Source organism: Entelurus aequoreus, linkage group LG17 (assembly GCF_033978785.1).
Source record: "Entelurus aequoreus isolate RoL-2023_Sb linkage group LG17, RoL_Eaeq_v1.1, whole genome shotgun sequence".
Lineage (NCBI taxonomy): Eukaryota > Metazoa > Chordata > Actinopteri > Syngnathiformes > Syngnathidae > Entelurus > Entelurus aequoreus.
The window spans coordinates 25,643,903-25,660,485 of record NC_084747.1 but is presented as its reverse complement, the minus strand read 5'-3'; the positions used below and the strand labels follow the sequence as shown (position 1 = coordinate 25,660,485).

General features: G+C 35.1%; 2 protein-coding genes across 4 annotated transcripts in view; one reads left to right on the top strand and one right to left on the bottom strand.

Moving 5' to 3' along the window:
* The window catches only part of ak6 (adenylate kinase 6), a 17,026-nt gene extending 16,321 nt beyond the window's left edge, over window positions 1-705 (bottom strand). For both annotated transcript variants that reach the window (XM_062025377.1, XM_062025375.1), the window contains exon 1: window positions 410-705. In XM_062025377.1, coding sequence (XP_061881361.1) covers window positions 410-446 — 37 coding nt within the window. In that variant the 5' untranslated portion in view covers window positions 447-705. The remainder of the gene's footprint in view (window positions 1-409) is intronic.
* On the top strand, window positions 645-16,583 carry dhfr (dihydrofolate reductase). 2 transcript variants are annotated; one of them, XM_062025373.1, is made up of 6 exons: window positions 645-832; window positions 4,884-4,933; window positions 9,128-9,233; window positions 10,010-10,133; window positions 15,314-15,429; window positions 16,418-16,583. In XM_062025373.1, the coding sequence occupies exons 1-6, from the start codon at window positions 741-743 to the stop codon at window positions 16,494-16,496; spliced, it is 567 nt and encodes a 188-aa protein (XP_061881357.1). In that variant the 5' UTR covers window positions 645-740; the 3' UTR covers window positions 16,497-16,583. The 2 variants fall into 2 exon arrangements, with proteins under 2 accessions (XP_061881357.1, XP_061881358.1); XM_062025374.1 differs by lacking the exon at window positions 4,884-4,933 and having other exon boundaries at window positions 694-832.

The window sequence follows — 16,583 nt, the reverse complement described above, 5'->3', positions numbered from 1 at the left end:
ACGCGACCCGGTCGTCACAAAAAGGGCATTAAAGGGGCCCTTAAAAAATAAAAATAATATATAAGTAACTAAATAGTTACTTTTCACAGTAACACATTACTTTTAGGTGTAAGTAACTGAGTTACTTTTTAAATAAAGTAACTAGTAACTGGTTTTCAGTAACTAACCCAACACTGCCTATATCTCTTCTGCTTGACTTTCCAAAACTTCCATTTTTGGCCGGAAAATCCAGTTTTTGTCCTTCCTTCCCGTCGTTTTGTTTGTTTTTCTGTCCTCCGTCCGGAGAACTTGCGCCTCCAAATGTGTGAATGAAAGCCACAACTGAGATGCAACAGTCGTGCAAGTGTTGTGTTGTACCCAGCAGCCACAAAACAAGAAGAAAACGCAAGAAAAGTAGTTTGTGTGTTACCTGTCAACAGGATGTTTGGTTGTTTCTTCATCTTCATAGTTAGCAAGAAGCTAACACGTGTTACACCGAGAGAACCCTGGGACGAAACTAAAAGACGTGATAAATGATGTCGTTACGCGTCTATGTTTATATATTTAAGGTGAATGTCCGTAATGTGAGCCTATAACGCCTGGAAAGGGTTTGCTTGTACAGAAGTAGACGATTATTTACAACAGTTGCTCGGTACCGGAAGATTAGATCAGTCCACGCATGCGCGACGACTACGTCACTTCCGGGAGAGACAGCCCGAGTGAGCTGGCGGCGAGGACAGCCATAGTGGAGTCAAGGCAACATGTCGCGCATTCTGAACGCCATCGTCGCTGTGTGTCCGGACCTGGGGATAGGAAAGAACGGACAGCTTCCTTGGCATCCCACAAGACTCAAGTAAGTCATGTTTTACGCGTGTGCGTTAGTTCAATGATAGTTTGCGTCCGCCAACACACTGTGTGCAACACTTCCTGGCTGCGTCACGTGTTCACGTCTTCCAAAAAGTAAAATACATAATGGCGCCAAAGTTTATTTGTATTTCTGTCATAAATAATAATATGATGAGCTGAATCAAGTGTATTCTTTTTCAGCAAAACACACACACAACACCTTTCTACTAGAATTGGAACCATTGAATATGTTTTCAGTAAGTTTATAGAATATTTTTATTGTGATTTTTTTTAATTTGCATTGTTGTTTCTGTTCTTATAGAGCAGGGGTGTCAAACTCGTTTTCGTCGATGGCCACATCGCAGTTATAGTGGCCCTCAATCAATCAATATGAATATACAGTCGCGATCAAAAGTTTATATACACTTGTAAATAGAGATGTCCGATAATGGCTTTTTTGCCGATATCCGATATTGTCCAACTCTTAATTACCGATTCCTATATCAACCGATACCGATATATACACTCGTGGATTTAACACATTATTAGGGCTGCAACAACTAATCGATTAAGATCGATTATAAAAATAGTTGGCGATTAATTTAGTCATTGATTCGTTGGATCTATGCTATGCGCAGAGGCAAATTTTTTTCATTTTATTTTTTATTTTATTTTTATAAACCTTTATTTATAAACTGCAACATGTACAAACAGCTGAGAAACAATAATCAAAATAAGTATGGTGCCAGTATGTTGTTTTTTTTCAATAAAATACTGGAAAGGATAGAAATGTAGTTTGTCTCTTTTATCCGATTATTAATCGATTAATCGAAGTAATAATCGACAGATTAATCGATTACCAAATTAATCGTTAGTTGCAGCCCTACACATTATTATGTCTAATTTTGTTGTGATGCCCCGCTGGATGCATTAAACAATGTAACAAGGTTTTCCAAAATAAATCAACTCAAGTTATGGAAAAAAGTGCCAACATGGCACTGCCATATTTATTATTGAAGTCACAAAGTGCATTATTTTTTTTAACATGCCTCAAAACAGCAGCTTGGAATTTGGGACATGCTCTCCCTGAGAGAGCATGAGGAGGTTGAGGTGGGCGGGGTTGAGGGGGGTAGCGGGGTGTATATTGTAGCGTCCCGGAAGAGTTAGTGCTGCAAGGGGTTCTGGGTATTTGTTCTGTTGTGTTTATGTTGTGTTACGGTGCGGATGTTCTCCCGAAATGTGTTTGTCATTCTTGTTTGGTGTGGGTTCACAGTGTGGCGCATATTTGTAACAGTGTTAAAGTTGTTTATACGGCCACCCTCAGTGTGACCTGTATGGTTGTTGACCAAGTATGCATGGCATTCACTTGTGTGTGTGAAAATCCGTAGATAATATGTGATTGGGCCGGCATGCAAAGGCCGTCCGTGTACACAGCGGCGTTTTAAAAAGTCATACATTTTACTTAATGAAGCTGATACAGATCATTTTGAAACCGATACCGATAAGTTCCGATATTACATTGTAAAGCATTTATCGGCCGATAATATCGGCAGTCCGATATTATCGGACATCTCTACTTGTAAAGAACATAATGTCCTGGCTGTCTTGAGTTTCCAATACTTTCTCCAACTCTTATTTTTTTGTGATAGAGTGATTGGAGCACTTACTTGTTGGTCACCAAAAAACATTCATGAAGTTTGGTTCTTTTATGAATTTATAATGGGTCTACTGAAAATGTGACCAAATCTGATGGGTCAAAAGTATACATACAGCAATGTTAATATTTAATATTATCTGACCACAGAACTTTCCTCCAGACGGTCTTATCTTTTGTCCATGTGATGTCAGATGAAACAAAAATGTAGCTGTTTGGCCACAATACCCAGCAATATGTTTGGAAGAGAAAAGGTGAGGCCTTTAATCCCAGGAACACCAGGCCTACCGTCAAGCATGGTGGTGGTAGTATTATGCTCTGAGCCTGTTTTGCTGCCAATGGAACTGGCGCTTTAAATGGGACAATGAAAAAGGAGGATTACCTAAAATCATTAGCCCAGAGGTTGGGTCTTGGGCGCAGTTGGGTGTTCCAACAGGACAATGACCCCAAACACACGTCAAAAGTGGTAAAGGAATGGCTAAATCAGGCCAGAATTAAGGTTTTAGAATGGGTTTCCCAAAGTCCTGACTTAAACGTGTGGACAATGCTGAAGAAACAAGTTCATGTCTGAAAACAAACACATTTAGCTGAACTGCACCAATTTTATCAAGAGGAGTGGTCAAAAACTCAACCAGAAGCTTGCCAGAAGCTTGTGGATGGCTACCAAAAGCGCCTTATTGCAGTGAAACTTGCCAAGGGACATGTAAGCAAATATTAACATTGCTGTATGTATACTTTTGACCCAGCAGATTTGCTCACATTTTCAGTAGACCCATAATAAATTCATAAAAGAACCAAACTTCATGAATGTTTTTTGTGACCAACAAGTATGTGCTCCAATCACTCTATCACAAAAAAAAGAAGAGTTGTATAAATTATTGGAAACTCAAGACAGCCATGACATTATGTTCTTTATAAGTGTATGTAAACTTTTGATTGCGACTGTACGTGTATATATATATATATATATGTATATATATATATATATATATATATATATATATATATATATATATATATATATATATATATATATATATATATATATATATGTAATACATTAACAATATATATTTTTACATAAGCTGCAACATTTTTTTTTAAATTTTACTTTAAAAACTGGCAGCTCAGTCACCAGAATGTTCTAGTAAAAGCAGTGTTGTTTTTTTTTACAGCATATAAAAAAAATTTAATAAATGGAATGGAAAAACGATACCACTGTTTTAGTTTTTTTACGGTAAAATCTTGTTGTTTTAATTATTTTTTGGTTTGTTTGTTAATGTTTTAGTGTCTTACTGTATATGAAAAAAAGAGTACCAAAGGGGATTTTACTGTAAAAAACTTTAATTTAACCGTAAAATCTATTGTCAATTTTACGGTGTACAATTTGATTGATCATTTGTTTTGAAATTATTATTATTATTTATTTATTTTTTATATAGCGCTTTTTTCTAGTGACTCAAAGCGCTTTACATTGTGAAACCCAGTATCTAAGTTACATTTAAACCAGTGTGGGTGGCATTGGGAGCAGGTGGGTGAAGTGTCTTGCCCAAGGACACAACGGCAGTGACTACGCTGGCAGAAGCGGGGATCGAACCTGGAACCCTCAAGTTGCTGGCACGGCCACTCTGCCAACCGAGCTATACTGCCCCCAAAATCATAAGTCAAGCAGATATTTCAGTACAGTATTTATCTTTATTTTAGCAAAACATATTTTTGGAATACATGATAATATATTTTGAGTTTGATAATATTGAATTTTAAAAGATATGCAATTGCATGCAGTACATGATTTTTACTGTCAAAAGGGAAATAACAAATATATTTAGTAAGAAAAGGTTAAGCATTTGTTTAAGGCAGATTATTTCCAGGCTTTCGTGGGCCACATAAAATAAAGTGGCGGGCCAGATTTGGCCCCTAAGGCTTTGAGTTTGACACATGTGTTCTAGACATTGGTGACATGGCATTGTCTTATGACACATGGGCAGATTCAGGCAGTTTTCTCAAAATACGTGTTTGTACTTTAGACCGTGCTTGTAAACTTTATGGTTGAGGTGACATCAAGAACATCACGTGTTTTTAATAGGGAAATAAAGTGATAAAAAATATCTTCTGTAAATGAAAAGTCATAAGATAGGGTTTTTACATTGTATTCCATTGCTTAGTAATATATTGCATTCCAGTATTTGCTAAGTAAAATAAGTAAACATTTACATAGATATAACAATAGATAATGCCAGACAACAACAGTAAATGGGTATTAAAGTAAACGTGATAAAATAATGCATGATTCATATTGTACGATGTATAAAACTAACGTAAACATAGAATAGAAAAATGTATGATTGATAATATTTAATACAAAAAAAAAATGTCTGCAATGATGATGTTTCTTGTCTTCCAGTGAGGAATTCAAACATTTCCGCAAGATGACGGCAACATCATCAGTGGAAGGTAAACTACCGTAATTTCCGGACTATAAGCCGCACCTGACTATAAGCCGCACCAGCTAAATTTAGGGGAAAATACAGATTGCTCCATATATAATCCGCACCCGACTATAAGCCGCAGGGTTTTGATGTGTAATTACCGTAGTATATAGGGGTTCCTGCTACCACGGAGGGGATTGTCGGGACAGAGATGACTGTTTGGGAACGCAAAGCGTCCCATTTATTAACAATAAATCTTTCAATCATTCAACCAAACTTTCACATCTTTGACATGGCGAACAGCATTCGTGCAGAGTACAAATAATACAACGGTGCAAAGTAATACAATGTGCTCGCCTGTACGTTATCAAAATAACCAGCCTACCGGTATATGAAAAGTCAGTCTTTAATCATTGTGTCATCGTCTTCCTCCTGCGTACTAAAACCACCGAAATCCTCTTTGTCGGTGTCGGAGAAGAACAGGCCGTAAATAAGCCGCACCCTTGTATAAGCCGCAGGGACCAGAACGAGGGGAAAAAGTAGCGGCTTATAGTCCGGAAATTACGGTATTTACAAGCATCCAGTTAACGAGTGTGTTAACTTTATCCTCACAGTTTTATTTACAGTAAGGGTCATTGAAAAAACATTGTCACGTGAGCATTAACCAGGGTTGGTTAGCGGTAGAGAGTGACCCTGCTATTAAAACATGTGATAGCGCGATGCTAATTTACATTGGATATGCCATATACATGCTACTGATTAGCATTAGGGATTTCACATGGCGATTTCAACACCTCCAAATGTGTGAATGAAAGCCACAACTGAGATGCACGTTACAATCAAACAGCTGCCGGGTAATAAGTACAGTACTTACAGTTTAAACACTTTGTAGGGCTCAACAACCACAAGACCGGCACATTCAAGCTAATGGCAAAGGCTACTTCCTGGCTACTACATGAATGCATACTTGGAAATAATACTCAGAAGTGTAAGAAAACTAGATGTAACGACTGGGCTGCACGATTAATTGAGTTTTGATGCTAACTAAGCCCTGGTCGATAGTCAGTAAATCCATCCATCCATCCATTTTTCTACCGCTTGTCCCTTTCGGGGTGGAAATGAAGTGGAAATACGATCAATTTGCTGTGTCCGTTTGTTTTCTTCCTCTCTGGCCTCAAATAGGCTCTCCTATTTGGCATTTTGACATTCATCAGTATCTGTCTTCTTTTTTTTGTACAACTACACGAGAACTACATCAGCAGATACAACACATACATACGATACCAGTATTTAGTACTTAAAAAGTATCAGTAAACCCGTGAAGAGTTGCCTTTTTTCACCATTTCCCTTCCTCTTCCCTTGCAATGTCGCTCGCTTGAGCACTCTATATCTCTTCTGCTTGACTTTCAATACTTACATTTTCTGCAGGGAAATCCAGTTTTTGTCCTTCCTTCCCGTCGTTTTTGTTTGTTTTTCTGTCCTCCGTCCGGAGAACTTGCACGGTGGGCTCATTGAAGGACCGTGCAGGGTTTCATGCTCTGTGATTCAAGCAAAAACAATGCCACAGAGCAGTAGAAGATAGATGAATGGACAGAGATGGATGGACATGAAAATGACAGAAAAGAAGAAAGCCATCACTCCAAATTACTTTGTTCCAGAAGTTTTGAGGCTTGTCTCTGCTGTTTGGCGCAATGTAAGCGGGATACTTTGTGACATTTGCGCAAAAATGGCTTTCTTCTGGCGACTCGTCCATGTAGTCCATTTTTCTTCAAGTGCCTCCTTATTGTGCATCTTGAAACAGCCACACCACAATTTTTCAGAGAGTCCTGTATTTCAGCTGAAGTTATTTGTGGATTTTTCTTTGCATCTCGACCAATTTTCCTGGCAGTTATGGCTGAAATCTTTGCTGGTCTACCTGAATCCCTCATTTTCCACTTCTTAATCAGCGTTTGAACACTGTTGATTGGCATTGTCAATTCCTTGGATATCTTTTTATACCCTTTTCCTGTTTTATGCAGTTCAATTACCTTTTCTCGCAGATCCTTTGACAATTCTTTTGCCTTCCCCATGACTCAGAATCCAGAAACATCTGTGCAGCACTGGATGAAAGATGCAATGGTCTGTCAGAAGCCCAGAAACTCACTGACCTTTTATACACACACATTAATTACAAACAAACAGGTCACAGGTGAGGATTGGAACCTTGATTAGCCATTCAAACCTGTTTGTGTCAACTTTTGTGCATGTTATCAGATCAAAGTCACTGGGGTATGTAAACTTTTGATCAGGGTCATTTGGGTACTTTCTTTTGTCATTTTGATTTAAAAAGAGTAAACACAGTTGTTTGCCAATAAATAGCTTCACACGACCATTAAGCATGAGTGGAAGAAAGGCTTGTGGGTTATCATTCATATTCTCTGAAGAATGGCCAAGAAATCATAAATTCTCCCAGGGTATGTAAACTTATGAGCACAACTGTATATCGACTCCACTCGTTGCATTCTTTTGTTTCTTGCACAGTCAAACTGCTCGTGTGGTAAACATACTTGGCCAATAAAGATGATTCTGATTCTCAATAGGAGACTTATTAATATAAGTGAAGAAGGTGAGGCAGCAGCTCACACATTCTCATACTTTCTGTAACTTCCAGGAAGAAAAGATGTCAGCCATCCTGAAAAACGGGAAGGAGCCCACAATTGTTTTTATTTCAATGTTGACAATATTTCAGGAGGAAACCTTACAATGTATTAAATCCATAAAGTGTTATACAATGGTACAAAACCCAAAACCAGTGAAGTTGGCACGTTGTGTAAATGGTAGGGGTGTAACGGTACGTGTATTTGTATTGAACCGTTTCGGTACGGGGGCTTCGGTTCGGTTCAGAGGTGTACCGAACGAGTTTCCACACGGACATATTAAGTAGCGTACTGCACGTTGTGAAAACATTGCACACTGAGGCACAACACACGGCATGCTAGCAGCTAACGGGCTACGATAGACTGACCATAAGTCCTCTTTTCACCGGACATGTCCTCTTTTGCGGAGCTGTCCGGGCGGAGTTTCTTAAATGCCTCAAATGTCCGGCATTTTGATTTAGGGTTGCATGTATTTTCAATGTACGTTCAGGGTTAAGAAGGGATTAAAAACAAAACAAATTGTGCGCGCAGCAGCATTCGTGATGGAGGGGCAGAGACAGAGAGAGCGAGAGAGTTATGATAAACGCGCATGTGTCGCCAGGCTCTGCTTTTAATCCATAGATTTATCAGATTTATTTTTTTATTATCTATAGCAGGGGTGTCAAAAGTGTGCCCCGGAGGCCATTTGCGGCCCACAGCTAATGTTTTAAAGGCCCACGGCACATTCTAAAAATACTATTTATTAAAATAAACAAAAACATAACAAAAGTGAAATAAAAAAGCTTAAAAGTGAAATGTAATTTAGAAAAAAAAATAAAACAAAGCTGTTTTTTTTTCTTTCAAACTGTCATTCCTCAAAACATAATATTGAATCAAAATCAATGTTATTATGAATTATTGACCTATCCAAGGTTCCGATTACTTCACATCAAATATTCCACAAAACATTTTTTTGGTGGAAGATTTTGCAAATTTGATAAATAAATAACCCAACAATGTATATTTTGTTGTTTTCTTACTGTACCGAAAATAAACCGAACCGTGACCTCTAAACCGAGGTACGTACCGAACCGAAATTTTTGTGTACCGTTACACCCCTAGTAAATGGTAAATAAAAACAATACAATGATTTGCAAATCTTTTTCAACTTATTTTCAAATTAATAGACTGCAAAGACAAGATATTTAATGTTCGAACTGGAAATCTTTCAATTCATTTTAAAAGTTAATGTATATGCTGCTGCTTTGTAGCTATCTTGTGGACAACATGAGTAATTCAGCTCTATGACCACTTATCATGCTTTGAACGGCCCCAAGCGCAGCAATAACTTATATGACTCAACACAAACAACCTTCCCTAGTCATGGTGTACATTTCTTTTGAAGAAACAAGAAAAACACAAAATGTTTTATATATGTTTGTGTGTGTTATATATATATATATATATATATATATATATATATATATATATATATATATATATATATATATATATATATATATATATATATATATATATATATATATATATATGCAGGTAAGGAGAACGTGGTGAAAATGGGTTACCTGTGTTGTTACCTGCAGGTAAGCAGAACGTGGTGATTATGGGCAGAAAGACCTGGTTTTCCATCCCAGAGAAAAACCGACCTTTGAGGAACCGCATCAACATCGTCCTCAGTCGCCAGCTCAAGTTCGTATTTGACTCTGTCACACGCTGTTTCCTGTAGGTCAAAGGTCATTTCCTGCCAGGTGTGCTCGCTCTACTTGTAGCTGCATGTTGCTGTAATGTTAGCAGATATGTAAATATCCATGTTCACTCTCAATCATTTGAAGTGTATTTATCGACAGTGTGACTTGTTGGTTTTCTCTTTATTACGTAAACAAACTCAAGACTACACAATAACTAAAGAAAAGTGAACATTACTATTTACTACTCTTTTAAATACTTTGCTTTTTACCCTCCAAGTCCTCCCGTGTGCAGGGAATTATTCCCCTTAATCTGTGAGCATTAAACAAAACAACAAAAATTATTGGAGAAAAAAGAAAATATCGATCCGATCACTCCAGTATCGATCACGTACTGATACTACCCTTGATACTGCTTACTTCCTGCTGTAACGTGCTTCCATCTACACTTCTTCAACTTTATCAAACACTTGATTTTTCTCTTCTTTCGAGCTAGCTGTTAGCATGGCTGCTTCTGGCTTCACTCTATGTTTAGCCTCGTCCTCCAGTGATAATGCTAATTGATAATGATACTTTTATACAGTTTATTTGCCCAATGGAGGTGAATAGTATTCGGCTCCACACTGTGTATGGAGCCACATAATTAGCTGCTGGCCGCTTGTCAGCCAGAGAGTATCGACATTTGTGATCGCCATTAAAAGACATACCTTTTCACAAAAGTGTCTGGTGTCTCTGATTAAAACCTGCATTGTTGTAATCGAGCTGTTGTTTGACTTCCAGAGCGCCTCCTGCAGGCTCCCACCATCTTGCTGCAGACTTTAGCTCCGCCCTCAGGATGATTGACACTCAGCTGTCACAGCAGACGGATCAGGTCTGGGTTATAGGAGGCAGCTCGCTTTATAAGGTACACATCTTTCTTTACTTGGCTGGATAAAAAGTATACTTTATTTACTTTACTCACTAAAAGTATTGTTTATTTACTGTATGATATACCTACAAATATTCTTTATTTACTTTACTCACTAAAAGTATTGTTTATTTACTGTATGTTATACATACAAATATTCTTTAGTTACTTTACTCACTAAAAGTATTTTTTATTTACTGTATGTTATACATACAAATATTCTTTAGTTACTTTACTCACTAAAAGTATTGTTTATTTACTGTATGTTTTAAATACAAATATTCTTTACTCACTAAAAGTATTGTTTATTTACTGTATGTTATACATTCAAATATTCTTTATTTACTTAGTAAAAGTATTGTTTATTTACTGTATATTATAAATACAATTATTCTTTATTTACTTTACTCACTAAAAGTATTGTTTATGTACTGTATGTTTTAATATAAAACATTCTTTACTCACTAAAAGTATTGTTTATTTACTGTATGTTATAGATACACATATTCTTTATTTACATTACTCAGTAAAAGTATTGTTAATTTACTGTATGTCATAGATGCATATATTATTTACTTTAGTCAGTAAAAGTATTTTTTATTTACTGTATGTTAGAGATACAAATATTCTTTATTTACTTTACTCACTAAAAGTATTGTTTATTTACTGTATGTAATAATCACAAACATTCTTTATTTACTTTACTCACTAAAAGTATTGTTTATTTACTGTATGTTATACATTCAAATATTCTTTATTTACTTAGCTCACTAAAAGTATTGTTTATTTACTGTATGTAATAAATACAATTATTCTTTATTTACTTTACTCCCTAAAAGTATTGTTTATGTACTCTATGTTTTAAATACAAATAGTCTTTACTCACTAAAAGTATTGTTTATTTACTGTATGTTTTAAATACAAATATTATTTATTTACTTTACTCATTAAAAGTATTGTTTATTTACTGTATGATATAATACAAAGTATTCTTTATTTACTTTACTCAATAAAAGCACTGTTTATTTACTTTACTGCACTTAGTAAAATTATTGTTTATTTACTTTATTTTATAAAGACAAAAATGTTTGATTTACTTTACTCAATAAAATTATTATTTATTTACTTTACTGTATGGATACAAATATTCTTTATTTACTTTAATTTACTCAGTAAAAGTATTCTTTATTTACTTTATTTTATGGATACAACTATTCTTTATTTACTTTAATTTACTCAGTAAAAGTATTGTTTATTTACTTAATTTTATGGATACAACTATTTTTTATTTTAATTGACTCAGTAAAAGTATTGTTTATTTACTTTACTTCATAGATACGAATATTGTTTATTTACTTTATTTACTCAGTAAAAATATTCTTTATTTACTTTACATACTAAATGTATTGTTTATTTACTTTTTTAAAAATAAATACAAATATTGTTTATTTACTTTACTTTACGCACTAAAAGTATTTTTTATTTACTGTAAATTCCGGACTATAAGCTACTACTTTTTTTCCTGCACTTTGACCCCTGCGACCTATAAAACGATGCAGCTATTTTATGTAATTTTTTAATTTTTCTTCGCTGACGGCCATAGCTAAAAAAGAATACATTTTTCATTGTTTGTTTCATTGCAGCCATATGCTAAAATAAAATACAAATCTTGACAGAAAAAAAAGACATTTTCTGAAAAATGTAAAAGTGGCTGAATATTTGCCGTACCCACTGTATCAGCACCTTATAGTCCAGTGCGGCTATTACAAGGAAAACAATGTTTTCTCTCAAATTTAGTGGGTGTGGCTTATATCCCGGTACATTACTTTACTTCCCGGATACACATATCCTTTATTTACTTGACTTTACTCAGTAAAAGTTAAAGTTAAAGTACCAATGATTGTCACACACACACTAGGTGTGGTGAAATTTGTCCTCTGCATTTGACCCATCCCCTTGTTCACCCCCTGGGAGGTGAGGGGAGCAGTGGGCAGCAGCGGTAGCCGCGCCCGGGAATAATTTTTGGTGATTTAAACCCCAATTCCAACCCTTGATGCTGAGTGCCAAGCAGGGAGGTAATGAGTCCCATTTTTATAGTCTTTGGTATGACTCGGCCGGGGTTTGAACTCACAATCTACCGATCTCAGGGCGGACAATCTAACCACTAGGCCACTGAGTAGGTATGTTATTGATAAAGTAGCAGTGTTTCCCATAAACTGCCAAGATACCTGTGGCGGTGGGGGCGTGGCTATGGGCGTGGTCCCCATGTAATCATTGAGTAATTTGCATAATTTACTACAATGATATGATTTTCTCTAAAAAGGCTCAAAAAATGTATACTTACTAATTAATAATAACAGTTTTGTTTTAAATGTCCATCCATCCATCCATCCATCCATTTTACAATATAATTACAACACTTTATGTACATATTTATATACAGATTTGAACAATAAGTTATTCACTGAAATATATTTATTAATTGTGGTTCTTACAAAAAATATATCTTATAAAATATAAAAGCTAAAATGTCTCTTAAAGCTCTGCCCCTTTAATTAGTGCCTACTAAATAATTTAACTTTAGCCTACTACTACAACCATATTATTTACCAGCAACATAAAGTGAAACAGAGGCAGAGGTGTCCTGCCACAGTCAGTAACAAATAAACAGAAAACAGTAGTGGTCAAATACAAATAAGGCAACAAGAGAAGTATCCCACACTTCTCTTTTGTAAAGTAAATCTGAACAGCCTATATGGGCATCTACATCAACTATATGATTTGCCTGAGAAGCTGGACAGGACACGCCACGTAATTCTTTCGTGGCGGGCCGCCACAAATAAATGAATGTGTGGGAAACACTGAGTAGAGTACAGTAGAGTACATGTGTGATGTTATTGATGAAATAGATTACAGCAGAGTACATGTGTGATGTTATTGATAAAGTAGAGTACGTATGATGTTATTCATGAAATAGATTACAGTAGAGTACATGTGTGATATTGCCAACTTATAGTACAGTAGAGTACGTGAATGATGTTATTGACAAAGTAGACTACAGTAGAGTATGTGAGTGATGTTATTGACAAAGTAGAGTACAGTAGAGTACATGTGTGATGTTATTGATAAAGTACAGTACAGTAGAGTACATGAGTGATGTTATTGACAAAGTAGAGTACAGTAGAGTACATGTGTGATGTTATTGACAAAGTAGAGTACAGTAGAGTACATATGATGTTATTGATAAAATAGAGTACAGTAGAGTATGTGTGATGTTATTGATAAAATAGAGTACAGTAGAGTACGTGTGATGTTATTTATAAAGTAGAGTACAGTAGAGTACGTATTATGTTATTGATCAAATTGATTACAGTAGAGTACATGTGTGATATTGACAAAAAATAATACAGTAGAGTACATGTGTGATGTTATTGACAAGATAGAGTACAGTAGAGTGCATGTGTGATATTGACAAAGCATAGTACAGTAGAGTACACATGTGATGTTATTGACAAAGTACAGTACAGTAGAGTACATGTGTGATGTTATTGACAAAGTAGAGTACAGTAGAGTATGTATAATGTTATTGATAAAATAGAGTACAGTAGAGTACGTGTGATGTTATTGATAAAATAGAGTACAGTAGAGTATGTATGATGTTATTGATCAAATAGATTACAGTAGAGTACATGTGTGATATTGACAAAAAATAATACAGTATAGTACATGTGTGATGTCATTGACAAAATAGAGTACAGTAGAGTACATGTGTGATATTGACAAAGTATAGTACAGTAGAGTACATGTGTGATGTTATTGACAAAATAGAGTACAGTAGAGTACATGTGTGATATTGACAAAGTATAGTACAGTAGAGTACACATGTGATGTTATTGACAAAGTAGAGTACAGTAGAGTACATATGATGTTATTGATAAATTAGAGTACAGTAGAGTATGTGTGATGTTATTTATAAAGTAGAGTACAGTAGAGTATGTATTATGTTATTGATAAAATTGATTACAGTAGAGTACATGTGTGATATTGACAAAAAATAATACAGTAGAGTACATGTGTGATGTTATTGACAAAATAGAGTACAGTAGAGTACATGTGTGATATTGACAAAGCATAGTACAGTAGAGTACATGTGTGATATTGACAAAGTATAGTACAGTAGAGTACATGTGTGATGTTATTGACAAAATAGAGTACAGTAGAGTACATGTGTGATATTGACAAAGTATAGTACAGTAGAGTACACATGTGATGTTATTGACAAAGTAGAGTACAGTAGAGTACATATGATGTTATTGATAAAATAGAGTACAGTCGAGTATGTGTGATGTTATTGATAAAATAGAGTACAGTAGAGTACGTGTGATGTTATTTATAAAGTAGAGTACAGTAGAGTACATGTGTGATATTCACAAAAAATAATACAGTAGAGTACATGTGTGATGTCATTGACAAAATAGAGTACAGTAGAGTACATGTGTGATGTTATTGATAAAGTAGAGTACATGTGTGATGTTATTGATAAAATAGAGTACAGTAGAGCAGTGGTTCTCAAATGGGGGTACGCGTACCCCTGGGGGTACTTGAAGGTATGCCAAGGGGTATGTGAGATTTTTTTTAAATGTCTGTCAAAAAGAACTGTGAAAAGAAATGCAACAATGCAATATTCAGTGTTGACAGCTAGATTTTTTATGGACATGTCCCATAAATATTGATGTTAAAGATTTCTTTTTTTGTGAAGAAATGTTTAGAATTAAGTTCATGAATCCAGATGGATCTCTATTACAATCCCCAAAGAGGGCACTTTAAGTTGATGATTACTTCTATGTGTAGAAATCTTTATTTATAAATGAATCACTTGTTTATTTTTCAACAAGTTTTTAGTTATTTTTATATCTTTTTTTCCAAATAGTTCAAGAAAGACCACAACAAATGAGCAATATTTTGCACTGTTATACAATTTAATAAATCAGAAACTGATGACATAGTGCTGTATTTTACTTCTTTATCTCTTTTTCTCAACCAAAAATGCTTTGCTCTGATTAGGGGGTACTTGAATTAAAAAAATGTTCACAGGGAGTACATCACTGAAAAAAGGTTGAGAACCACTGTAGTAGAGTACGTGTGATGTAGTATTTATTGATGTTTTTCCTTCTTAGGAGTTGATGGAGACCAAAAGCATCATAAGATTGTTTGTCACACAAATCCATCAACAGTTTGAATGCGATACTTTCATCCCTGAAATCTGCCCAGAAAAATACTCTCTACTGCCCGAGTAAGTACTACGAGTAATACTACACTATGTTGTATCTGATTCTGGTACATTTTCAACTTCTTACAGCAGGTGGCGTAGTAACCATGATCATGATCACATTGAGTACAAATAACTACAGTATTTGATCCTGTAGTAGGTTGACCTCTTTACTAATAATAAGCAGTACAAACTTCAGTACAAACTGGATTAGCCTAAATACTATACAAAATATCATTTCTTACTTGATGTTAAGTATTTTAGTTGTAGTACTTGTAGCAGTGTACTTATAGTTGCTTGAAGTTGTACCACTTGTACTACTGTATTGTAGGTACTTGAAGTTGTAGTACTTGTTCTACTGTATTGTAGTTACTTGAAGTTGTACCACTTGTACTATTGTAATGTAGTTACTTGAAGTTATAGTACTTGTAGTAGTGTATTGCAGTTCATTGAAGTTGTAGTACTTGTAGTAGTGTACTTATAGTTGCTTGAAGTTGTAGTACTTGTAGTAGTGTATTGTAGGTACCTTTAGTTGAAGTACTTGTAGTAGTGTACTTATAGTTGCTTGAAGTTGTACCACTTGTACTACTGTATTGTAGTTACTTGAAGTAATAGTACTTGTAGTAGTGTATTATAGTTAATTGAAGTTGTAGTACTTGTAGTAGTGTTTTGTAGGTACCTTTAGTTGTAGTACTTGTAGGAGTGTACTCATAGATACTTGACGTGCTACTTGTAGTAGTGTACATATAGTTACTTGAAGTTGTAGTACTTGTAGTAGTGTACTTATAGTTACTTGAAGTTGTAGTACTTGTGGTAGTGTATTGTAGGTACTTTTAGTTATAGTACTTATAGTAGTGTACTTATAGTTACTTGAAGTTGTAATACTTGTAGTCGTGTACTTATAGTTACTTGAAGTTGTGCTACTTGTAGTAGTGTATCTTTAGTTACTTGTATTTCACACTGTGTACTTTTACAGTACATCAACAAAAATGTACTTGTATACTTCTTGCAGCTTTCCAGGAGTACCACGGGGTGTGCAGGAGGAACATGGTATCCAGTACACCTTCGAAGTATATCAAAGTATTGAGTAATTATCATACTCATGGACACCATTACACAAAAGTATTGTAGTACTTCTATTTTCTTCTTGCCACAATAAAATCATATTTTTAATACAA